This window comes from Abramis brama (genome assembly GCF_963993115.1).
Source record: "Abramis brama genome assembly, chromosome: 13".
Taxonomy (NCBI): domain Eukaryota; kingdom Metazoa; phylum Chordata; class Actinopteri; order Cypriniformes; family Leuciscidae; genus Abramis; species Abramis brama.
The window spans coordinates 29,637,495-29,664,674 of record NC_139975.1 but is presented as its reverse complement, the minus strand read 5'-3'; the positions used below and the strand labels follow the sequence as shown (position 1 = coordinate 29,664,674).

The window sequence follows — 27,180 nt, the reverse complement described above, 5'->3', positions numbered from 1 at the left end:
GTGTGTGTACACAACCACCCTATAGTGATAAAAATCCACTCACTCCTTTTTTTTAATCCCCATAAATCATAAACAGTGTCTCCCAACGACCTGTTTTCAGCCATGGGGCTGGTGTGACGTCACAACAGACACAGGCCCCGCCCACAAATGTTGACAGGCACTGCCGTTTTAACATAGAACCGCCCTGATCGAGTTCACAGCGAATTGTACACATCCACCATTGCTGCACTGACGAGAATGTCTCCCAAGAGTTGTAGGTGTTGTGTGGCTGGATGTATTAATCCACATAGCTCTCTCTATTTACTCCCGAAATCTGAGCCAGCCGCTGTAGACGAGGTGGATTAATTTTGTTTTCGAAGAAAATGCTCCCTCAACTCTACCGAAATTCGTTTATGTACTTGCGCACTTCTTATACTGTGTTTACTCAGCTCTTACGGTGATTTTCTGGAGTAAAACTGAAGCTCCATCTTTTGTGTGATGTAAAATAAACTTTATTAACCCTCTGGGGACCAAGCTGTTTTGGGGGTCCTTGAGATGTTCTGACATGCCTTGACATTTGTGCTTTTTTCAGTTATTTATAAACATGTTAATGGCAAAGGTGTAAATTCACTCTATATAGCACAAACAGGGCTACCATAATATGCAAGCAACGTGTATGTAGATGTTTGTATTTTTAAGAGAATAATGTTTATGCGTGGTTATTGGAAAAAATTAAAATGAAAGTTGCTGAATTAAGACCACAAAACACATATTAAATATGTGTCCACAAGACTTTTGACTAATGGATGTTGTCCCTTTGAGTTCTAGCTTCAAAATTATGTAAAAATAGTCTTGCTTTATCGTTCACAAAAAAAAAATACATTGATTTAAATGGTGTAAAACAGGTTTTGCTTGGAAAGCCAATATGCGAGGGGGAGGAGTAGTTTACACCTTAGATTATGAATGTCCCACCCACTCTGTATAATGAGCCATTCACTCAGGTGTGAAACTGACTGAGCCACAATGCAAGGACAAAAGATGTATTTAGAAGAAGACTTATATTGACCATTTAAGATTTCGCTTACATCTCTCTTGTAAATATGTTTTGCTATTTTATTAAAAAGGTTACAATTACAACAATAATTACAATTTCAACAATATTTCAAGTGTACTCTTTCTTTGTAAAAAAAAAAAAAAAAAAAAAAAAAAAAGATTATAGGCCTACATTTTATCATATGTATTCATTAGTTTGAATATAGCCAACATTGGAACATCTAACATCTATTTTTGACAAAAATGGTTTTTTTTTCAGTTTAATACGTTGCTTATACAAATACATTTTATTTCAACATATTCCAGTCGATTTTTACTCATCTCAGTAGGCTATAGCAAAGCAGTTTATTCTTTCACACACAGACGCGCGATTCATATTTAGGCTAAACAGTCTTTACAAATATGTCCCCTTCATTCATCTCACAGAAAGGCGAGTCATATTATAGAAATGCGATTCATCTTTTTGCGGTTTACATAGGCCTACACTAACGTTATTCCATAACGTTATTCCACACGTGAGAAAAGAAAACAGCCTACCTCACTCCTCAGCGGAATCTGCTCCTCATTTCAGGAGATATTGCTCCTCATCAGCACTGTTCTGAGGAATATTTTCTCCATAAGGTAGGCTATGTCTCACTCGCGAGGAGTCGCGACGCGCTTTGTTTACAGCTGATGTGGGCGTTTCACAGCTATGAAATAGTTCTCAGAATTTGCGTTTGAATAGCACGCGCTCTCCGGGGAGTGGTCACATTACTGTGAATTAGGTCGTAATGAGCTCGACAGGAGTCGCTCTCTTTTTATACAGATTACAGAAGCTGAGAATATTTGTTTTTTATATAAATGACTTCATTTAAAAGATGCGATCTCAAGCTTTATGCCCGTGGGTCTGTTTGCCTGTTTGACTGAATTTTCGCGGAGTTATAGATCATTTTCGAACGCGTTTCAAATGGGAGTTTACTGACAGAGAGAAGGCAGAAATCGCATCATGTTAATTTTTCTTTATTTGTCAAAAAGCAAAACACTTTATTTTTATTGTGAGTATACAGAAAAAAAAATAGAAACTGAACAGGATCGATTGATGTATTACACGAAAATGAAAGATCAAAATTAACAGAGCATTTAGTGTTTATTTTCATTGCTAAAAAAAAAAAACGAGCAAAACGCGCGGGCGCGTTTGTGGTCCCCAGAGGGTTAAACTCATCAGTATATTTTTGGCCATCATTCGGACGGGGTCCGCTACAGCAGGCTTGTATTAATAGTGAATACAAGCAGATGACAAATACGTTATAACCGTAATTAAACTAAACTCTTGAGGCTCCGCCCCCTGTGCCGTGCAGCAGCAGCTCATTTGCATTTAAAGGGCACACACTAAAACGGCGCGTTTTTCTCAGCCCCAAAAAGTGACAGTTTAAACATGCTGTAAAAAATGATCTGTTGGGTATTTTGAGCTAAAACTTCACATACACACTCTGGGGACATCAGAGACTTATTTTACATCTTGTGAAAAGGGGCATAATAGGTCCCCATTAAAGCGTCTTTGGTGTTTCCATGGTTTTACAAAATAAAAAGGCGGGTATGATGTCATTCATACGGTCCGTGTCCTGGTTAAAACTGGTTATTTCTCTGGATTTAAACATTCTGGGAAACATTTGGGATAATATAAGTACACAAGTCAACAAAATATTGTTCTAGTGGTTTTTGGATATTTTAATCCACAAATCTTACATATTGTGCCTTTAATATAAAAATGTAGCAATGCAAAAATATTTATTTAAAATTTCAGTTATTTGAAGAAATTGGAAACATTGACAATAATATTAAACTTAATTGTTTTAAATGAATACTAAAGAAAGGTTTTTTATTTTTTTTATGTGTGTCTGGGTCTTGTCTAGAGGTCGACCGATTCACCAGTTTTGGAACTATCGTTATCGGCAAAATCCCTATCGATAGTTTTTCTGGGTTGCGTCCGTTGCTGGAGCGGCTGAGAAGAGTATGCTGTCATTACACAGTGCGAGAGAGCTGAGAAGAGACTGCTGGATTATACAGAGCAAGAGCGGCCTCTAGAGGCCAAATAAAAACTATCACTGGCACCGCGTCTTGTATATTGTAACACGCTTCATGGAGAGCGCTGACACTTCAGATGCGTATTTAAAACACTGACAGCGAAACACTATGAATACAGAACACTACAGTCCATGTTGCCATATCATTATAGAGTAATTAATTTGTTGACTAGATGCTGCATTAGCAGAGAAAGTATGTTTGCCGTTGAGGCTGAGAGGACTAACATTAGTACCTCAAGTGGTTAAAACAATGTGACAAAAATACACGCAAACCTGACCCAAATGTTTAATATCGCAATTGTTACAATCTATTTGCATTAGTTTATATCCATCTTGTCACTTTTATGTATTCATTAGCCGGCGAAGTTGCATATTTAAAGCTAGTGACTTGATTGCTTTCTCAACAATATGTTCATGTAGCCGACAGAGACATAAACCAATCAGAAACACATTTGATTCTATTCTTTTTTATCACTGCAATACATATTGTTATTTTGATTAGATAATCATCAAGTGTTCTAATATAGAAGCCAATAAATTGAGACACTATACATGTAATATACATTTATACAATTTTAATGCTCTGGCCTTTGCAGATATTTAAAGATGGCCATCTTTAAGCATAGCAGACTCATACAGTACATAGCAGGATTTATATGAAATGGTAATACTTTACGATAAGATTACATTTTTAGCATTAACTAAGGTTAATAAATGTTGTAGTATTGTTCATTGTTAGTTTGTTCATTTCAACATTTACTAATACATTTGAAATTGAGTTTTAATTTTAATTTTATCTGTTAACCTTAGTTAATGTACTATGAACTAACATGAATGATCAAGGTAAAATTGTCTTGCTCAAATATTAATACATGCTGTAAAAAAATGTATATACTAGTTCATGAAAGCTAGCTAATACATCCTTGTTAACAAATAGGACTTGCAGAGTGTTACCTATGAAATTTACATATGTTTCTAGGTAATAGCTAAAGAAACCTGTAATATTTTAATGTTTAAATTATTTTCGGTAGAATTCGGTTGATGAATCAGTTATCGGCACGTACGGTCAAACCTAAATATCGGTATCGGTAAAATCCACTATCGGTCGACCTCTAGTCTTGTCATAGTCTGAGTTTCAGAGGCTCTTAAAAAAGACCATTGACCATCTCCATTTCACAAGTCTCCCTTGCATGGCCTACTAATCACAAAGAAACCCGTTCCCATCAGAAAGATTTGCTTGAGCGTCTAAAACCATGTTCCCAGTCAAAAAAACAGCTTAATACGTACCAATGCCTGTGAATTTCCATTTGGAATTATTAGAGAATTTTAAATTGTACACACTTGTTGCATTACAAATCTTGGCATCTACAAAGATGCAAACATAAAATAGGATGCTGCCTGGCAAAAAAAAAAAGAGAAGATGGTTCTGAATGAAAAGCAGCTGCTAACATTTATTTCAACATGAGGCCTGTGATTTGGAGGCTGCTACAAAACTGATCCAAAGCAGCACATGTAATGAAGAAACATGTTGGATGCTTATGTTCTAAATCTACTTGAAAAGCTATGAAACACACTAACAGCGTGATTTCAGCTGGATGCTTTAAAATGCTTTGTGAAAGACGGCTGTGTTGACAAAATCAGCAGCACTTGATGAGATTTGAGGAGCTGGGAACGCACCTTTGCTGTTGTGTTATGGAACCTTGGAGTTGCTATAGGGTTGATATAGAAAACTGGTTTTGTGTAAGGTTGAGGAGGGTGGGGATCAACCTTTGGAAAGAATAACAAAAATACACTGTTTTAATTTACTCTTGTTGTGGAAGAATAGAAATGGAACAGTGAGATGGAAGTGGCTTGGCAACACTGACTGCGTTCATTTCAAAGTCCAGACAGACGCATCTAATCAGGATCAGTGTCCCAAGACCTCATTTCTTCACTTGAGACCTTGAGCCGCATCACAATTAACTAATAAGATCAATGACCTTATAAGATGAGATGAGAGAGTTAGTCCAAAATGTGGATGAAACCTACCCTCACAAAGCTGGCGGGGAACCAGCCCTCCTCGTCATCGATTTGACCCCACCACCAGTCTTTATTGGAGGCATCCAGGACTTTGATGACGTCTCCCGCCTTAAACGCCAACTCCCTCTCGGCCATCGTCACGTGATCCCATACCGCCTCTGCGCTGACCACTGAACCTCCACTGATCAACTGTAGAAAAATACAATGACCATGATGGAGAAGCGTTCATTCTTTTGCACACGTGACTGTTTCAAAAACACACTCCCCCATCTTCCATACCTCAGAAAAACAGTCCCGTCTCAAACTCATGCCACCGGTGGAGCCAGTGTTGCTGTGTTGGGCTGTTCAGTAGCTCTTGCAAATACAGCCCAATGTTTTGAACGCATCACAATTGTGTCTGCTCATTAAACTATGATAAGTGAAAGTGTTTCCTCAAAGGTACACCTTTGTGCCATATCATAGGGATTCATATTAGTCCCATATTATCTTAGGGTATATAATATGCAGAATGAGCCTAAACCACGCATTCTTGCAGTGATTCACAAGCTCATTTATAATCTACACATGCAGTACAACAATTTCTTGTCCTTTATGGCATCTATCTGCTTGTTAAGTCGTGACGTAAGGAATGCTGTTTCCGAGTCCTCTGTTTCAAGTGAGAATAGTGATGGGTCGATCATGGACAAATCATCATTTTGAACAAATCTTTAATATGACTCAGGAATAACGAGTTGTCTCAGAGGCTGATTTGTTCATTTTGCATTGACTATTGCACAAAATCCCATAGGATCTGCACAGGAAACAGAAATTATTAGTTCACCTCTTCGGGCTTGAGTCATTTGTTCTTTTGTCACGTGACAGCTATATTGGATACAGAAATTAGTTAATAATTCCCAACCTTCCTTACAATCAAGCACGTAGTAAGGTTGTTTTTTTTTACTTTTTTTTTTTTACGTGATGCGTTTCTGGTCACAAATTTCTTATAGTTTATACATTTATGAATTTCAGTCATGATGGTTCTTTTCCAAAACTCGCGATGAACGTACAACTCAGACCCGAAGACTCGGGAGGTGAACTAATTTCGTTTTCCGGTACAGACTGCATTCAGCCTATGGGGATGTGACGTCACAAAAGAACAAATGACTCGGATCGAGAGGTTAGGTGAACTAACAGACTGTATAGCCTGAAGACCCAGCTAAGCAATGAAAGACAGTCTCTGTGCTCACAGCATCATGGACACCAATATTTTAACGATTCATAAAATATTAATAATTATTAATAATTAATAATTTTGTGGCCATCCGAGATTTTGTTATGGAGATAAGTCACTATTCTCACCACCTCATCATGTCTTTTTTAAAATTTGTATATAGTGTAGTGCTTAAATCAAGGTTTACCAAGGTGTTACATTTACCTGACTTTTCATATCAACAGAAAAATATACTGGACTAAGAGCGGTCATAGTTAATGATATGCTAAAGCCCGCCGGCACGTTGACGTGATTGGTTACAAGGTAGTTAGTTTGTGACCTAAGAAACACAGTTTGAGACTGTCTTTGGTTCACTGGAGTTTTAAGGATAAAATATTCAGAAATGGTGTTAACATGAATTTGCACATGGTTTGTCTTAAAGCATATTAAAAACACCACACAGACATATAAACAACATTAAACACTTGATTTTCACCACAGGTAGTCTTAAATGAAGTTCAAAGTATGTAGGTTCGGGAGGAGCCTAAACATCATCATTACGAGCATACTATATAAGCAGCAGACACCATGTCATCTCACTGACAAATTCTTCCGGCAACCCTCCTCCTCCCCTTCTCCTCCAGTAAATTATCTCTATCCTCTTATGTTAACTCGGAGCTCAAGCCGAGCCTCGGGTTCGAGCCTCCTCCAAGGACAGCAAGCCAAGTTAGTTTACTATTAACCTTTAAGGCTGAACGGGCAGGCGAACTAGTGAAACACTGATTGCTCAGCTTTCTTTCTTAAATCGAGCAACTCATGTGATATAAACAGTAAAACACACAGCAGGAGGATTCTTGATTGGCTGTTTGTACAGTATATGGCTCCTCTGACAGTGTCACCTCGAGCATGAGTGCAGTCAGTGCATTGTCGATGGTTGTCTCTGATCTCCCCTGCTGCGTACAGCAGCCACAGGTACAGCACATTTAGACTCCAGCCATGCCCGAAGCCTTCTCTGGGCCAAGACTGCAAACATCATATGCCAAAGACCCGATGTACAAAACCACAAGTACATAACTACAAGAAGATCAAACACATACTCTGCAATTATCCGGATGATTAATGCCAATAAATATCCTCTCAGGCATTTAGCAAGTGATTTTAGACTGTTCTGTGAATGTAGCCTAAATTATTAAAAATCCAGAAGAACTATGTCAACAGATCATAATATTAAGACAACTTCAAAGTCGCCTCTCATTATGGAGTCACAGGATTCCAGTGAATGTAATGGAATTATTGTTACATAATCGGCCTCTGTTCCCTTCATGTTTCTGCATATGGTATGCGGTAATGAATGCTATCTGACGTAGCACCAAGCGCATATGAACACACAAAGATGTCAAAACTCAAAAAAAGAATGAGGAAACATGTCCTCTATCTAATATTTCACATCAATGTGCTATTCTGTCAGATTCATGGAGACTTTCTTATCTTTTAGGAAGAAAAAAAATCACCTTACTAAAGCTGACTAAAGTGAACTTCTACAAAGGAAAGCATTTCATTAACATCAAATTAGAATGAAAATAAGGAACTTACCATGTCTTTAATGGGTAGAAATTTGCTTAGAATTTGCTTTGAAATTTCACGGAAAATTCCATTAGCCCAAATTCCAACATCCTCACTGAAGAGTCAGTTACTAAACGGTGAAAAATATTATGTAACAGACTTGCGTCCTGAGAGTGAGGGCCAATCAAAGATGCACAAAATTGCCAAAGACAGGTGTACGCAGTCAAACACATACGCAACATTTGAAACATATGATGTGCCTTTTGAAGCATAAGACTGTCAACCATCTATCTAGACTAAGTAAACAAAACTAAAACAGTTTAGAAAACAGCTCCTAGCTCCTGTCAAGCTTTTCACTGTAATGCTGTGGAAACTGACAATTCACAACTTGCCAAAATGTGGCACCACGTGTACTGGCATGTGATCACAGCTCTGATCAAACATGATAATAACAGATTCCCAGAATGTACATCTCTATGACATCTGGCCATAGCCTATCTATATATATAACCCTTTGACTGTAATTTTGCCTCATTATATTCTGGAAGGACTCTGGCTTAAATAAGCTAAATGCATATTATCTGACCTCCTCTCAAGCAAGACTGCACAGTATTTTATCTCAAATTCATGGTTCATAGTTCATAGTCATGGTTCATGGAAATGGTTCATACATATCTTCAGAAATAACTGATAGCAATTATTCTAGCACAAATACAATGTGTCTTGGCGTGGTTTTAGAGCATTGTCCATTAATATTAATAACCCTTATGTTCAAAATCATTCACACATTACACACACGTAGGTACGCGAAGAACACACACGCACACACTTCAAATTGTAACTGTAAAATATATTTTACCATATCCCCCGCTGTATAGAGTAGAATCGCAGATACGACTCGTGAAGCAGCCTCAGATGTTTCCAGGACAAGAAACAATCACAGATCTTTGTGTCTCTTTACGACTGTGTGTCAGTCATGCTGAAGATCCTTCAGTTGGAGCCCATGAAGATTATAAGAATCACGTTGACCAGCAGTAGAAAGGCGATAACAGCGAACACCGCCACCGTTTGCACGTCCAAGGTCATGCTGCAGTGCTGCGAGATTCGCGAAGCTGATGTCAAACCTGCGATCAGTAGCCTACAATTATAAATGCATCCAGCCTCATAGATATGCATGCAAGAGGTAAAAAAACACGACACCCCGGCTATGTCTCAAACCCTAGTGAGCTGCCTACCTAGACAGCATATTTGGGCTGAGCATCTGCGCGCACCTGTAATGTCCGGCAATGCTGTGTTGCCAGGCAAGTACGCAGCTCGCCAGGTTTTGAGATACAGATCTGTTTCTCTCTGTGGCCTTACACGCCAAGACACGCACATATATGCCTCATCCTCACCATCATCTTTATCGGCATCTTTAGTCGTCAAAACAGCAGCGGAAATCAGCGCGAGGAGTCACTATTCACAGTGCTTATTCTATAGCACAGATGACGCGCATCTGCGTTCAACCAACCAGATCCCGCGTGCGTGATGATACACCCTCACCATGGAAACACTGTCATTAACATTAACAAACATTCAGACTCTATTATATAAGGCCTAACACACCGTTAGTCAATGTGCATGCAGTTAATATTACTGACTTATTAATGAAGTATGAACAGGTTCAAGCTAAGCAGTTCAGATGTGCAAGACATATATCTAAGATCCCACAAATGATTTACAGAGTGTGGATACCGAATATCAAAAGTGAAATGAATGAACTCACCAACAACCATCCTAAGCCTTTTCTTTTCACTAGCCTATTAAAAAGAGAATCGTCTGACAATTTAATAACTTAAAGGTGCTGTATGTAACTTTTTCACTCTACTAAAGCATACAAATACCATAATATGTTTGCAGATATTTAGGAAACATGCTGAGTTCACATACTTGTTTCTCGGAAAAACACTTCTACAGCCAGTTATTTTACTTTGAAATTTCAAGTGTACTTTGAAACTCAGTGTATTGCAGCCAGCAAACAAACTGGGTCACAGATTCGAGAACGAGAGCATATTAAAATGTGGATAAATCAACTCATCAACTTACAGTGTGTGTAAGTGGCTTTCATTGTCAATTGCGCTTGTTCCTGTTGCGTGTCCTCAAACTGGCAACCCGCTTGAGCGTCCAGTCTGAGGAGGAGGGGGCGATGGGAAACAATGTTCTCCGTATTTTGAATTTGGACTGCAGTACCTATTTCGACCACTAGCTGTCATTCTTACAGACTGCACCTTTAACATAATATCTCGTAACATTGAGAAACTTTCTAGTAATTATTTATTACCGGTAAATCTACAGTCAATTCCACTCGATTTCCACGTGCAGACATGCCAAGTTTTTGTCACCTGTACATTGGAAAATCCATGTGACAATTACAAGTGACTTTTGTGTGAGCAGTGCTTCATAAATCGCTACACTAATGACAATAGAAAATCAACCTTTTTGTACGTGAAATTTTGCGAATGTAACCCCACCTTAAGACCGTCTTACTGATTTTGTGGTGAATTTTGTCTTCCCTCTTTGGCTCTGTCCCAAATGGCACCCTAAACCGGTCTTCCTACGAGTCTGCACTTTCGCAACGTAATGCCACTTTGATTGTCGGAAGTCTGTTGCTGAACTCGCTTCAGGGCCTTTAAAGGGGAAATGAAGCAGTCAATCAAGTTTACATGATTTACAAGATGGATTTCCACTTTAATCAACAATTATATAAGAAACATGACAAATGTAAACATATAAAAGAAAAAAAAGAAAAACCGTTATATCTTTTGCTGCCAGGGCGCTGCCATTGTGTGCAGTATTCTAACGTGTGACGTCACGGGGTTGGTTGGCTTTAATAAACCTGGCTGAATGTATTAATATCACAACGTCAAACTGTCTACACCACGGAGTTTTGACCGCGAACAACTAACGTTAGGTACAGTCATTATTAGCTAACAGCTGTAAGCATGAACTAGCTAACACTAACTTAGTGTTTAGCTAACTTTAGTGGAGTTTATTAGTACCAGACAAAAAGACGACGTCTAACGTTAACGTTAACAAACTGCACATGGAAACATTGTTCGCGATGTCTGCCATCATATTCATGTCTCTTGTCAGCACCATGTAAGTTAGCATGTATTAATATATGCATTTGAGCCGATACGGCGTGGGAACCGAGCAGTGGTAAGTTACGTTGTTATGTCGAACAGCCGGTGGTGGTTTTGGGCAAAGAGCGGGTTGGTAAGTTGCAACGCGTGCGGCTGTTGTAATGCGATGCCCACCGTGTCAGAGTCCATCTGCTGTATATAACATCTAACGTTAGACTTCATTAGTTGTTCGCGGTCAAAACTCTGTGGTGTAGACAGTTTGACGTCGTGATATTAATACATTCAGCCCTATGATTCAGCCAGGTTTATTAAAGCCAACCAACCCCGTGACGTCACACGTTAGAATACTGCACACAATGGCAGCGCCCTGGCAGCAAAAGATATAACGTTTTTTCTTTTTTTTCTTTTATATGTTTACATTTGTCATGTTTCTTATATAATTGTTGATTAAAGTGGAAATCCATCTTGTAAATCATGTAAACTTGATTGACTGCTTCATTTCCCCTTTAAGGCTGCTACCTGACTGCCTAATCCTAAAGGCCGTGACACACCGAGCCAACATAAAAGAATTAGTGGTGACGAAGCTGACTGCATGCAAACTGCGTGACACACCAACCAGACGCTGACGGATGCCGATTCAACCTGCTCACCAACCACAGGCTTGGTGTGTCAGAGCCTTAACCTCACAACTAGTCCTAAACCTAACCATACTCGTGAATGAGGGGAGTATAAATCTGGAAGTCAGTAATTTTTTTTTTTGCCACCACACCAGCCTGCGTAACAGCTTTTGTTCATCATGATTATCTGATAGATGAAAACAATAGCCAGAAGTAAAAAGCTAAATGAACACCATGGTCACATGACCTCAACATCACCATCATTAAGATTCTGACAACTCTTTCAGTCTTAATTTAAAAAAAAACATTTTCCCTGAACGTTTGAGGTAGAATAGCATACAACAGTGTCGTTTTAAACACAACAAGGCTGTGATCTTAGTGAGTAGAAAAGCTCTTGGGACAGATCCTCACCAATGACCTTGGATCCTATCCCTATAGCCAACTATGAATGCGTCATGCCAGGACCAGCTGGGACTTAAATGCAGTTTTAACAAGAAGGACGTTTGTGCTTAAGGCCACTTATAAGCTAGTCGCATACTATTGGCTCAATGGCAGCTCTACCTTCATGTTTTGCTGGACAGAGCACAACCCTTCTCTTGCCCTCTAATGCCTGTGTGATGTATCCCAATCAGTTTCACACCATGTTCGTTCATCTAGGCCAGAGGAGAACTAGTCCCCTGACTGAGCCTGGCTTCTCCCAAGGTTATTTTTTTTGCCACCATTTCTGTCACCTGACGGAGTTTGGGTTCCTTGTCACTGTCACCTTTGGCTTGCTAAGTTGGGGACTCTCAATATCCAGTAATATTAGGGTACTGATTTAAGTGCACTGACACTATTGGATGAGAAAACTTGAACGGAATTGAGCTGAAAAATGACATTATTACCTTGCTACAATGGCTTTACAGTAGAATTTGAATCTCTTATTTGATCAACTTTGAATCATAATTCTGTACTGTGAAGCTGATTTTAAACAATTTCTATTGTATAAAGAGCTATGAAAATAAAGCTGATTCGACTTGACCCCAAAAATGGGGGGTTTAACAGATAATTGATATTCATGGACAAGGAATAATAGTCCACACACATACAAAAAACAAACAAACAAAAAAAAAAAACCTATCAGTTTCTGTTTATCATGAGTTAAAACCTGCTAATAGATGATCTTACTTCTTTACACAAACTACACTGTAAAAAATGCTTTTCTTACTTATTTAGTATTTTTGTCTGGCTTCCAGTCCAAATATCTAAAAATTCTTAAATCAAGATGCATTTACTAGATAAGTCAAATTAGATCCGGGGGAATTAATCAACAACAACAAAAAATGTTTTGCTTAAAACAAGCAAAATTACCTGTCCATGGGGTAAGAAAAATAATCTTAATTCAAACAGAAATAAGATTATTTGTCTTACCCCATGGACAGATAATTTTGCTTGTTTGCTTGTTTTAAGCAAAAACTCACTTAAATTAGATTTATTTCCCCATAAAACAAGACATAATATCTTATGGCATCTTGATTTAAGATTATTATTATTTTTTTTTGGATATTTGGACTGGAAACAAGACAAAAATACAAAGTAAGAAAAGCATTTTTTGCAGTGTATAAATTTCACCCAACCCAAATGTGTGTATTGTGTTGTTTCACACAGTATACTCTCAAAAAAAAAAAAAAAAAAAAACCTGTACAAAAGCTGTCACTGGGGCTGTACCCTCAGGTACACCATTGTACCTAAAGAGTGCATATTAGTATCTTAAAGGTACATATTGCTACCAAAAATGTACATATTAGTACCTAAAAGGTACATATTATAAAATGTTTAAAGGTTACTATCCCAGTGACAGCTTTTGTACCATTTTTCTAAGAGTATATAACAGAAGACAAATAATTATTTGTGTCTTCAGATTATTCTTATGAAATATCTGAAGCATAATGTGTTTAAACAGATTTCCTCTTCTGATGCAGAACAGACAGTTACATAATGCTGACACAGAGATTCCCATATGGCTTGATTCCACCCATCCTGACATTTACACAACAAAGGTCACATCAGAAATTCAAACAGACACAAAGGATTTCGTGAATATACAGCCAAAGTTGGTCATGTATGTAATCATGTATGATTTCAGCAGTTAAACACATTATTCCACATAAAAATTTTAATGTCACATTATTCTGACATAAAATATCTTCTCAAAGAACTAGATTTAACTTCAAACCAATGTGAAGTTGAACTGTAAATCTTATCCTTAATTCTGTTATATTTTAGGGAAGGGGGATAATGTGTCTTGTACTTTATTTACATATGACTGTTTTGTACTGCAAGCTTGGGCAGCACGTGAGCAGAGTGTGAACTGGCTTTGATGTCACTGAATTGCTCAGAATATACCACAATTAATCACTGTTTGTGTACACCTTCGAAATTAACGTGTAGTGCTGTACAATTAAACCAATCTGTCAAAAAAAAAAGGTATATATGTAAATAACAGTAAGAAAAGTCTGTCCAGTTCAAATTGTCTGTTTTTTCCTCACATTTTTTAGTAGCATGGCTTCACAAAAAAGCAGCAGAATTATAAAGACAGGCTGCTAAGGAGGAACATTTATTTACAAAGCACCAGCAAACATGTGAATGATGATGAAAATATATTCTTAGAGAATTTCCTCCTCATTTTTTTCTTTTCATCATCATCTTTTTAAATTTCCAGTTACATGGCATCAAGCTGTTGCCCACATAAGTACATTTTGAATTTATTTCATTAAAGTCCAGCCATGTGTATAGCAAGATTAGAAAACGTCTTGGTTACTGTTGGAGGGAACAGATACGTTATGTTGAAGACTGAGAAATGGGGTTTCACTTGGGAACATTTTGTATAAAAAGGGCCAATGGAATTGGCAAGTGAAATACATGCCAAGCCACTCCCCCATACATAAGGGTATATAAGATGGTGGCACGCATCCACTCAGGTTTATGCTGGGGAGCCGAGATAGGGATCCTGGCCATTCAGCGGGGTGGTTCAGGGTTGTGGCAGGAGGGGACATAATGTCTTCGTTCCCTCCATCAGGGAACATGGGTTACATCAGTAACCAAGACGTGCCCTATCTGTCAGTCACATTCAACATTGTCAAAGACTGACAAATGGGGTCCCTAAGGAAAGTGCCACATCTACTGAACTGTGTTTCGAGTGGTGGAGACACAGATGCTGGCAAGCTCTATTGTGCCCTTTTGGCAACTGCTCCCATACAGTCGTAACCTACCCAGCTCCCCACGTAAGTCCTAAGAATAATAGTCCTCAATACCAACAGGATGTAAGGGCTTACCATGGAGACAGTTGTAGCTGCGGTTGCTTAGTATGTTTACTTCACGGGAAAAGTGCTTCGGTTCTCAATTCTTTTTTTTCAGCCATGACCAGTGTTGTTAATGCGGGGGAAGTGTACCTAGTCCAATGGAGAGGGATGCTATGGAGGCCACATTCTACCCCAGAGGGGGGAAACTCAGCTTCATCATTCTCTCCAGAGGACAATAGTTCACTCTCTGATGCAGCTATCGACATCTGATCCTCACCTTACATGACATGCAAGGTCTCCCACGAGAAGGACCCGTGCCATCATTCGGCAGCTCAATGGCTCAATGCTAGAGGAGTGGTCCGTAGGGACTGGCATGGTGGAAGTGCTCCAACTGTAACCCCCAGGTCTCCCAAAGTTTTAACCAATTTTGTGGCTCTGCTTTGAGCAGAGGCAGTGGGCAAATTAGTTTGAAAAGCTTGAAGATTTTAATAATTGAAGTAGTTTTCACATGGCTACTTTCGTGCAGTCAGTCAGTAGCTGATCCACATTCAGGTGCCTGATTTGTTTATTTGAATTATGAAGGAAATAAACATTAGGTGTAATATAAATGTAACAGACTCACGAGGCGGTGTTGATGAATCCATTTGCGGGGTTTATTACGTTAGACACAGCAGAACAAAGCCAAAATGTAAGGCAGGTAACGTGGTCAAAATCAAGGCACAAGGTCAAACACAATGAAACACGGCAAAACAGTAATCCAATAAACATGATCCAAAAACAGGTAGAGAAGTCATACACAAGAGGCAATGGTCAGACAATGAAAATGCTCTGTAATGGCAGTAAACTGGCAAAACTTCGCAATGAACAATGCAAACAACCTGGCTTATATTGAGGACAGACAAGAAGTGAGGCATGAAGAAGAGTATGAGCTAGAATTCTGAAGATGACTCCCTCCGGTAGCTGGATGAATGCCTTAAAAGTTGTTACAGAATCCTTCCTCCTAGGAACACCTCTTGGTGTTCTACATAACCGTCCCCTTGGTCTGGGTGCAGGGTGGTTTGGGTGTACTTAGTGGAATCCCTGGATCAATAAAGGGTTTAAAATGTCCTGTGTGGCCAACCATGACAGGCCATATCCTTCCCAGTCCACCAGGTGTTGCATCTGGCCCCCTCGTCTCCTAGAGTCCATGATCTCTCTCACCAAATAGGCTGGTGCTCCGTTGATCTCCAATGGTGGTGGAGGTTCAGTTTCCGTGGTTGCGGGACCAGACACAGTGTGGACCAGTTTTAACATAGATACATGAAAGGAAGGGGAAATGCGATAGTTAGCAGGAAGCTCTAACCTGTAGGTCACTGGATTAATTTGTCGGATAATATGGAATGGACCAACATACCTTGGCCTGAGCTTACTGCTGAGTAGCCGCAACCGTAGATCCCAAGTCGATAGCCATACCCTCTGGCCGGGTTGGTAGTGGGGGTGGTGATGTCTCCTGGGGTTGACTTGGATCCTCTGGGTCCTGATAGCCTGTTGAAGCCTGACATGAGCACTGTCCCACACCCGGTCGCTCCTTATGATCCAGTCATCCACCACTGGCACTTATGATGGTTCACCAGACGAAGGGAACATGGGAGGTTGGTATCCTAGAACGCACTGGAAGGGGGTTAGGCCTGTGGAGGAGTGGGTGAAATAATCTTGTGCATACTCAGCCCATGGGAGGAAGTCACTCCATCTGTTGTTCAGTGCTACAATATGACCTCAGGTATCGTCCCAGTTCTTGGTTCAACCTTTCGACCTGTCCGTTTGCTTGGGGGTGATAACCAGAGGTTAGACTGACATTGATATCAAGTTTTTTTTGTAGAAAGCTCACCAAACCCAATAGGTAAGCTGTGATCCTCGATCTGAGACAATATCTTCTGGAATACCATGAACTCTGAAGACGTGATTAAATGGGGCATGATCAGTTTCCATAGCTGTGGGTAGACCTTTGAAAGGGATTAGATGACATGTTTTTTGAGAATCTGAATTGTAGTGTAGCAGTTGGGAAGATCTGTAACAATGTCCACTGCCAGGTGAGACCAATGCTGAAACTGAGGAATGGGTAATGGCTCTAGAAGGCCGGCTGGAAGTTCTCAGGGGGTCTTGAACGGTGCACACAGAAGCCACCAGAAGGAGTTACGTACTGACTGGTTGAATACCAGGTTGAATACCAGGGTGCCCACTGACTGGTTGAAGACTGACTGGTTGAATACCAGCGTGCCCACTGCTAAGACCATTTAATGATTCGTTGCCTGAGAGATCTAAGAACATACTGCTTGGTAGGAGGGCATTCAGCGAAGGTGGTTCAGTTTGTTGTTCTCGTTGTACTTCCTCCATGATATCCCAACGTATAGGTGCTATAATAACTGAAGGGGGTAAGATGGCACCCTGATTAGTGGGGTTGTCCAGAGGGTCATACCTTCTGGAGAGAGCGTCCGCCTTGTCATTTTTGCTTCCTGGGTGGTAAGTAACTGTAAACTGAAATTGTGTGAAAAAAAAGTGACCATCTGGCTTGTCGTGGGTTTAGACGTTTAGCATTCTTAATATAATCAAGATTCTTGTGATCAGTGATGACTTGGAATGGGTGAGTAGATCCCTCCAGCCAGTGCCTCCACTCCTCCAGGGCATCCTTGATGGAAAGCAGCTCCTTATTGCCTACGTCATAGTTTCTTCCTGCAGGGGATAGCTTCCTGGAGAAAAATGCACAGGGGTACATTTTACCTGGACTGCCATGTCATTGGGAGAGGACTGCTCCGATACCACAGTCTGAGGTGACTACTTCTACAATAAAGGAGAGATTAGGATCAGGGTGTTTGAGGATTGGGGCTGTGGTGAAACTCGTCTGTAAAGAGCTAAAGGCAGCTCAAGCAGATTCAGTCCACTGTAATCTTCTAGGTTTACCTTTGAGGAGTGATGTGAGTGGAGTGGCGATGGTACTGTAGTTGTGGATAAATCTTCTGTAAAAGTCTGCCTTGAAGTACAAGTGATTTCCCAGTAACTGTCACAATACAGTGGTGAGGAAGGCAGTTTTCCATTTGTCCCCCTCTTGTATTCAGATGAGCTTATATACACTACACATGTCTAGTTTAGTGAAAATCTTAGCTTCTTGTAATTGCTCAAGAGCTGTGGGGACCAGGGGAAGATGGTACCTGTGACAGTATTAAGGCCTCGATAGTCGATATATGGGCGAAGGCCACCAACCTTTTTCCCTACAAAGAAAAAACCTGACGCCGCTAGAGATGTAGATGGATGGATAAGTGCAGTACTGTCAGACAATGTACTGATGTTGCAGTATTGGGTAAAAGGTCAATGGCACAGTCCCAGGGACGTTGAGGTGGTAATTGTGTGGCCTTGGTTTTGCTGAATACTTCCATGAATGCTTTCTATACTGGTGGTTAAACAGGGAAGCTGGATGTTAGATGGGTTTGACAGTGGGCTTGACAGTAAGGTGACCATTGTGCAAGTTCTTTGTGATTCCAGGAAATCTGAGGGTCATGGGCTGCTAACCATGGATGTCCCAGAATGATGGGGTTTTTGGCTGAAGAGATGACATACAGAGAAACAACCTTAGTGTGGAATAAACCAGCTTTAACTTTGTTCTCTCCCACGGGACTTGTTTTGTGTAGGTGAGGTAAAGGTGGAAAGCAGGCAGTGGTTGGACCAAAGCACTATGAGGCAAGGGAGGGGGGCTCAAAATGTTTCTCAACTTGAGAGTTTTTATTTTTATTTTTTTGCGTTTGTCTTGTTTTACACAGTTCTTTTAAGTATATATCATTATATTATTTACAGTACACACTGTGGCTTTTAAAGGTACAATGTGTACGAATTTTGTAATAAAATATCCCAAAATCACTTTCCTATATTTCCTATATTTTCATATATTTCCTGCAGTTGTGTACTTACAATATCCCAAAAGTTCCCAAAGATTTTTAATTTCAGAGAAATTCCAATTTTAAATAATGGCTCGTCCCTGGTCATTGTCGCCTGTCAATGACTTAATATATACGTGATATCCCTGGTTCCTGCTCGTTCTGCCATAGTAGTGATGGGAAGTCCGGTTCTTTTCCGCGAACCGGTTCTTTCGGACAGTTCATTTCAATGAACCGGTAAAAAAAAAGTGTTCACCAGTTCTTTTACGTCCTCACGTAATGACGTCAATTCTATCATCCCGGCGGATAAAAATAAATTCAGATAAAGGCATTTGTGATCAAAACGTCAGTTAAATAATAGTAATCATCGTCATAATCATCTTGGATAAGTTTCTTACATTTACGCTTTGCAAATGAACCCTGTACAGGCAATGTGCAAACGCGGATGTTTTACATGTCTAAACGATAGACTATAAAGTGAATAAACTGGTCATAGTTTATTTGTTATTAAATAAACTTACATTTCGCCGAATTCGGCCCCATATTTAAGTCCTCGGTTCACCTGTGCTCATGTATCAGCACAGCATGCACTTGGCCGAAAGAAAGTTCGGTTCAGAGACTGTGCTATCACACATGCTCAGTAAAGAAACAGTTCTCGGTTCTGTACTGGTGATGAGAGAACTGCTGTAGCAGTATGTGCGCTGAGCTGAGAACTGCTGAAACCTGAATATAGCCTATAGTTGACAAAACTAAAAAGTCGATGCATGTCTCCAGTATGTTTAAAACGTTATGTTTTTATTAACACATTATAAACATTTACTTTGCACCCTTAAAACTTTGGCAAGAGTTTACGTCAAATAGCCTATCAACTTACTTAGAAATTAAATTAGCTGTTCCTGAAAATAATGTTTTATTATAATAAAAATTGTTTAGTTTTACAATCCATTCATTGTGTTTCCAATATTTAAAATAATACAGTGAAAAGACATAGTTGTTTGCAACATGTTTTATTTTGTTACACTTTTTGAAGTTCAACAAAATACTTAAGAAACCCACTGAAAAAATTGCACGCGTGGTCTGCTCATCAGCTCATCGGTTCTCAGTATGTCAAACGTGTCCGAAAGAAACCGTCCTCGGTTCTTTACTGGTGACTGAGAACCGCTGTACCTGTACATTCGGTAGTACGCGCATGCTCAGTATCAGCTGCTCCTGCTCATCACTTCTCTCAACACAATATGTTTTACTGTAGTAAAATATACTCCGGGATATTGGTTTATTTAGAGTCAGAGGGACTGTCAGGCATGTCCGAAAGTGAGTAGTTATGGATCAGCGCTGACGCAAGACGCGAACGGTTTCAAACTATTCAGTCCGATTTAGTGTACTGGTTCGACCAGTTCACTAAAAAGAACCAGTTCAAAAGAACGATTCGTTCACGAACCGGCCATCACTATGCCATAGTAACCATGGCCACATACGTCAGCAACTGCTTTACGTCTAGCGGGGACAAAAGGAGAACTAAAACAAGGATCAATATCAGCGTGGCGTTTTCGAGATGCCGAGAGCTTCGTGTCCACGACTAACTTCGGCTTGACAGAGACTCCGCTCCTGCATGCACTTTATTAGACAGGTGAGCAAATGTACATAAAACTAATCAATGTTATATAGCTCAACATGATGAAATGTTAGAATATGATCAGTATGTCATTCTAATGTTGTTCTAGCTTACTGCTAGTCTCATACAGACTCACACTCATAGGTGTGGTTTGGGCGTAACGTGAAATAAACCAATCAGAGCGTCATCTCACATTCCCTTTAAGATCAGGCGCGCTTGTTCCATGGCGGATTGCTATTATAACGGCGGATTTGCCAGGCGCACGCCAGGAGCGGTTCACAGCCGAGGAGACCGACGTTCTCGTCAGGGCCGTAAAAGACAGAGAAGTGACATTGTGGGGAGAAACCTACCCAAATTAGCTTCGGTTAAACAGACATATAATGATTTGGGTAAATGTGTAAGCTAGATTTATGCCTATTTTTTCACATCTTCATAGACACCACAATGATTTCCTTTGTGAGGTAATATTTTTCCTTGTAATTATGTATGGTTTGCAAAAATGGGAACTGCTGCCTGCGTCTGTGTGTAGATGAGAGAAGCAAAGTGTATGCGCATTGTGCACACGCTACATTATGGCCAAGCATGCACCCTTAAAATAGCATCTGAATAATGCGCCACTGACTTTAGACTAGGTTTTTCCTGGTCTGTGGCGGAATTGTTTTCTGAAACTGCAAAATAGCACCAGGGAACGTTTGCGCCGGAACACACCTCCTCTTTTCGCTGAACCGCCCCCGGGGGCGCAAGTTCATTCCCTAATTTACCGACGTGCGTCTGTGGAGGGAAAAGTCCGCTGTGCGTTGGGTGCAAGATAGGGCCCTATAACTTTCAACACACTCACGCAGTTTAGTGTAATAGTGTAGACCAAGTGAAACAGCGCTGTGTTACCTCACTAGTTTCATTCGTCTAATAAACTGACCTGTATGAGTAGTAATACAGCACTTGCGTGTAGTTCGGTGGAATGACCCCACCGACCAAACTTCTGATATATGGTTTTCTGAGTGCACACAATGCTCTGGCAAGGAGATAAATGTTGTGGACTGTGTACAGCTCACTGAAGGGAGGAGCTAAGCTAATAGGGTAGATTCCATCGCCAGTCATGGGTGGGGCCTGTTCCAATGTGACGTGACATTGGAGCACATTCCTGATTGGCTCATATTGAGACACTGTTTCAGATTTGTCGGGGAAATAAGAGTTGATGGATTTTTACCACTATAGGGTGGTTGTGTACATGCACTGCAGACAAATAAATATGTTCAAAAACAACATAAAAGTGAATTTTGCATAATAGGTCGTCTTTAAAAACCCAGATGATGCACTTAACCAACAAAAAAAAAAAAAAAAAATGAAGTGTGGAATGTTGGACACTTCATGCACCCAACTGTTACAGCTTTGTACATTGTGTAAGTACATAGTTTATAAGTGCATAGTGCCTCATTTGGGACACAACTACCGACTAGTTTAGTGAATTGGCGTAGGCCTACTTGCTTAGTGAATCAAACTATTGATGCGGTCTTTAAAGGGCACCTATTATGCCCCTTTTCACAAGATGTAAAATAAGTCTCTGATGTCCCCAGTTTGTATGTGAAGTTTTAGCTCAAAATACCCCACAGATAATTTTGCATACAAAAACAACGGGGGCTATACAAAAGTGTAAGCGTGAATGCGACCATCTCAGGTATATAGCCAATTACCTCTGTTTAGTGACCGAAGCTGGCGAGTTTGTGATCGTGAGAACCACATTAAAAAGAAGGCGTGAGACCTCAAAGCGACATAGATTCCCAATATGAACGGGTAAAATATAAGTCAAGAGTTGAAAAGAATAAATCAAATGTGCTGCTAAACTATTATATAAATGACCATTAACCAATTGGCATTCTAACCTAAATTCGAGTTTGCGATAAAATGGAGTCAGATAAGTTTAATTGGAACTAAATTACTTTGCCACACGGAAAAGACAGTAACGCGCAGAGACCTTCACCCGTTCTATCGGATACCGCCATTGGACCGATTTAGATGGGCTTACAAAACAAAAGAACTAAATACAAAACTAGAAAGTAAACAAAAGGTAAATGAATCAGTGTGGTAACCACAAACACCACATGACCATGAACTGAGTGAACTGAAGGTCTTAAATGCACAAGATAATGAACTCAATTAAATCAATCAAACAGTGAATTACTACGACAACCAAATGAAAACAGAAGGAAAACACATGAAATACTTGTGTTACAAAGACACGTTTTTCACTCAAGCTCAGGGACCAACTGAATTGATTGATGCTGATGTGACGGAGTCTAAAAAAAAACAAAGCCAAAGAATGTGAATTTGCACAGTTGACTGAATCACTGATCTGGGACCGCATAGTGTGTGACGTAAACAATTACAAACTTTTAAGAGAACCGGATCTTGCTCTGAACAAAGTTGTGGATATCTGCAGAGCGAGTGAAGTCACAAAAAGTCAAATTAAAGCACTCCAAGAGGAAACTGAAGTGACTGTAAACAAAATTATTAAGATAAAAGTTAACTAATGCCGAGTTCACACTGCACAATTTTCAAAGTAGTCGGGTCACTGTTCTTTTCACACCGCATGACTATCTGGGGTAACATTCAGTTGCTGGTGTGTGCACACTGCACAATGGATCAGCGACAGGAGGTTTCACACTGCATGACTTTACAAAAGAAAGAATCGCCGACAATTTCTGTCTGGTCCGCAAACTACGTTTCACAACCAAACACACATGAGAAGTGATAAGGAAATAACACAAGATCGCACATGCAAGTTCAAGATCGAGCAAAGTTTCATGTTGTGTCGAGCCTTCTTAGTGTTTTAAAAATATAGATTTTTGATGCTATCATAGTAGTGCCCCAAGCACTCCCATTCAAAAGGCAATTTGACCGAAAACGAAAATACGGTCAAACTTAAAAGTGCCGTTTCCATTCTAATTATGCTTTTAAACGAAAGTTTGCCTACAGTAAGATACAATGGTAACTTTAGCCACATTAGCACATTCAGAAAGGCAGTTTGCAAACACACACATTATAAAGTGCAGTACTTATGTGTTCTGGATATGAAGTTGAATCACGAAGAGTTGCTATTGATCCGTCTGGGAGAAGCAACTTTTGTGCAAATCCTCGTTTGCGACCCTCATTTGCAAAGCAGTTCAGTGTCTCTGTCAGTGTATTCACATAAACTTAAGAATTTAGCTAATTTCTTTGCCATTGTTCCCTAAGTCCAGCGTCCCTAGGAAGGCCGAACAAAGAGGACCTGAAATCGGAGTGAAAGTAACAGCGTTTCAACGGCATGGCAACAACACTCTACTACTGTACAACAACTCTTCCTCTTCTCTAAAGCAGCCTAACATGGCCTCACCCTCTTTGTTGCGTGTTCCCGGGGGCAGGGTTTATGCAGTGGTGGAAAGTAACTAATTACAAATACTTTCGTTACATTACTTGAGTAGATTTTTCAATTTTTTCTACTTTCTTGAGTGTAATTAAATTGTGGTACTTTTACTTTTACTTGAGTAGAATAAAAATAAAGTATTCAACTTCGCTACATTTATTTTTCACCAAAAGTACAGAGTACTTTGACAAAGGTGCCGACGGAGCAACAGAGCGAGCTTACATTTCACAAACACTTTTCAAACGACTGCATGCGGTGGAGGCTGAGCCCCCAGCCCTGCGCTTCAGCCAATAACAGACAGTTCTGAAGCGCCTCAGCCAATAACAGACAGGTCTGACTCGGGTGCAAAACCAATCAAAACTTCCAGTTAAGCTGGGTGGCGGGGCGTTCAAACCGCGCTTTGACATTCAATCACAGTCGCTCGTGTTTAGAATCCGTTTCAATATTTTATGCTCATATTCTGATTTCTGATTTTAAAATGTAATTATGGCAACTCCTGAAATGGGTCATCCCATTGATATTACCAGAGCATTGAGCAGTTGAAGTAAATAAAAAACTTGGCTCATAACATGGACACCGTTATTGCTTGGACGGAGCAAGAACGATGTAAGTGTCTTGAAAACATTAACACAGTTCAATTGAAAGGTAAAGCTCACCGTCTTTAACAATACAGTTCAATTAAATGTACGAAGCAAACTTTGTACAAAGCTGAAAAACCCTCAACAACAGTGAAATAAGATCACATGATTTGTCTGTCAATCAGATGCAGCAATAGTAGGCTCCCAGCACATTTTCGGTAGAACGAAAAAAAAAGAGCATTTAATTTAACGTTAACCATACCCCACTTAATTATTTTTATTTATTTTTACTGGCACTTTTTTATTCATACTATATCTCTCTCTTTTTTATCGGACCTTTCACTTAACCTTCTTTGCTTTCAATTATGAAATTATTCAAATAAAAACATTCAAATGATCTTACCTAGACTTACTTTTAAAGATAAGTAATAAAACATTTGCTCTTGACAACAGGGAAAGCTAGTATGTTTGCTTAGCATACCGTCAAAAACTACAATTTATGAGTTTAATATCATGTTTTGCTTCAAAATCAAAATGACTTGAAATTACTTCTGTGGTTTCATGTGTGAGAATATATTATTTTATTAAATTCTATAATACAGGCTATGTTGATTAGCAGTGCATTAATGGGTTAGTTCACCCAAAAATGAAAATTAGCCCATGATTTACTCACACATAATTAATATAAATGTCCTGGCTCCTCCAAGTTTTATAATGGCAGTGAATGGCTGGAAAAAATTTAAAACCCAAAAAAGTGCATCCATTCATGATAAAAAAAAAAATACTCCACATTGCTCCAGTGGGCTAATAAAGGCCTTCGGAAGTGAAGCCAAGGGTTTTTGAAAAATACCCATATTTATAACTTTATAATCTAAAATAACTAGCTTCCGCCAGACGATCGTACGCATACTAAGCAAATTGACTTGCGCCACAAGAGTAACCTGTGACACATGTATGATGTAGAATGTAGGAGTATCGTAAGCTTAGACGCCTCTCGCGGTTTAAACAAATAGGGCTGTGCAACAAACTGAAGCTCCTCTTCTATAATATATATACGTTGTGCGTCGGGTCAGGGGTTAGTCTTCCACCGTAAATCGATGCATATGGTCGGTCGTCTGGCTGAAGCTAGCTATTTTAGATTATAAAGTTATAAATATGGGTATTTTCCTTACACAAACACACGGCTTCACTTCAGAAGGCCCCTGGAGTAAAAGTGGAGCACTTTTATCATGGATGGGTGCACTTTTTTGGACTTCAAATTTTCTCCAGCCATTCACTGCCATTATAAAGCTTGGAAGAGCCAGGACATTTTTTAATATAACTCTGATTGTATTCATCTGAAAGAAGAATGTCATATACACCTAGGATGGCTTGAGGGTGAATAAATCAGGGGCTAATTTTCCTTTTTGGGTGAACTATCCCTTTAAAGACATACATCATTCTTATGAAAATACCTGAGATAGCTTGATGAACACAGATATATTATCGCTATCATGTGTTTGTCTTCATGTTTCTTCAGTCAAATGTCTCTATTTGCATGTTATTAGATCAATATTGGCATTTCCTGAAACATCATAAGTGAACCTCTTCTATGAATCTCACTTGTGGACTTTCTGCGCGAGGTATGAATCAGTATGCACTGGGCTTCCAGTATGAATGAAACAGAATTGACATGAGAGTGTTTAGCGCTCCATATCGCTATCATCTCTCCATTTTGGGTAAAAATAGGAAAATAATACTAAAGTACTTTGTAACGTAGTTACTTGAGTAGTTTTTAAGCAAACTACTTATTTACTCTTACTTGAGTCATATAATTTTTCAGTACTTCTACTTGTACTCAAGTAAATTATTACTTAAGTAGCAATACTTTTACTTAAGTACAATTCTTTAGTACTCTTTCCACCACTGGGTTTATGTACATTTTAGAGTTTGTGATGTCACCAACCCGGGAAGCTCATTGTAGTCCATATCAGCTGTTTGTTGTAGTCCTTAAAAACAATTTCTGTAAAAGAAAATATCTCCCTTTGCATTGAACTTTGAGTGTCGTAACTTTGCAGATGTTGTTTATGCTCAAACAGCAACATTACATTACAAAAGTTAAAAAAGTTAAATCATAATCAAGGACCCTTTTAAGTGCAAAGAGAGAGCAAGAGATGTATTGTTTTGGCACGGCATGGGAAAACAAATTGAAGATGTGGTGTCAAAGTGTACTGTGTGCAATATTTTCAAAAGGAACAATACCAAAGAACATCTTGTCAGTCATGACTTAACAGACAGAGCTTGGGCAAAGGTAGGAGTTGACCTCTTTCACTTCGACTAAGCAGACTACCTGCTATGTGTGGACTACTTCTCGAAATTTCCTGAAATTGCAAAGTTGACAGACAACAAGCCAGCATGTAATAACGGTACTGAAGTTAATATTTGCAAGACTTGGGATTCCAGATGAAGTTGTTTCAGATAACGGACTGCAGTTTGTGAGTTCTCAATTCAGCAACTTCAGAGATAACTGGGAGTTCAAACACTCAACTTCAAGTCTAAGATATCCTCAGTCTAATGGTCAAAGTGAAAGAGCTGTTCAAACCATCATAAACCTACTCAAGAAGGTGCAAGAAAGTCAAGGAGATCCATACATTGCTCTTCTTGAGTATAGGAATACGCCACTAGGAGGAGTGAAGTTATCTCCTGCACAGCTTCTTATGGGCTGTAGATTGAAAGCCAGACTACCAACAGCGAGTAAACTGCTACAGCCGCAACTGCACAAATATGTTCAGAAAAGCCTAGGACAGGCAGTTGAAGCAA

At 39.5% G+C, this 27,180-nt stretch overlaps 1 protein-coding gene across 9 annotated transcripts in view; it reads right to left on the bottom strand.

The window, feature by feature from the left end:
* arhgef9b (Cdc42 guanine nucleotide exchange factor (GEF) 9b) overlaps positions 1-27,180 on the bottom strand; it is a 74,091-nt gene that overhangs the window by 33,771 nt on the left and 13,140 nt on the right. For 4 of the 9 annotated variants that reach the window (XM_084133730.1, XM_084133725.1, XM_084133726.1 and 1 more), the window contains exons 5-6: positions 5,124-5,303; positions 4,773-4,862 (exon numbers count right to left, since the gene is read on the bottom strand). In XM_084133730.1, coding sequence (XP_083989856.1) covers positions 4,773-4,862; positions 5,124-5,303 — 270 coding nt within the window. Of the gene's footprint in view, positions 1-4,772; positions 4,863-5,123; positions 5,304-7,896; positions 7,969-8,725; positions 8,991-27,180 lie in introns of those variants that run through there. The other 5 variants (XM_084133727.1, XM_084133728.1, XM_084133731.1 and 2 more) reach the window with 4 other exon arrangements.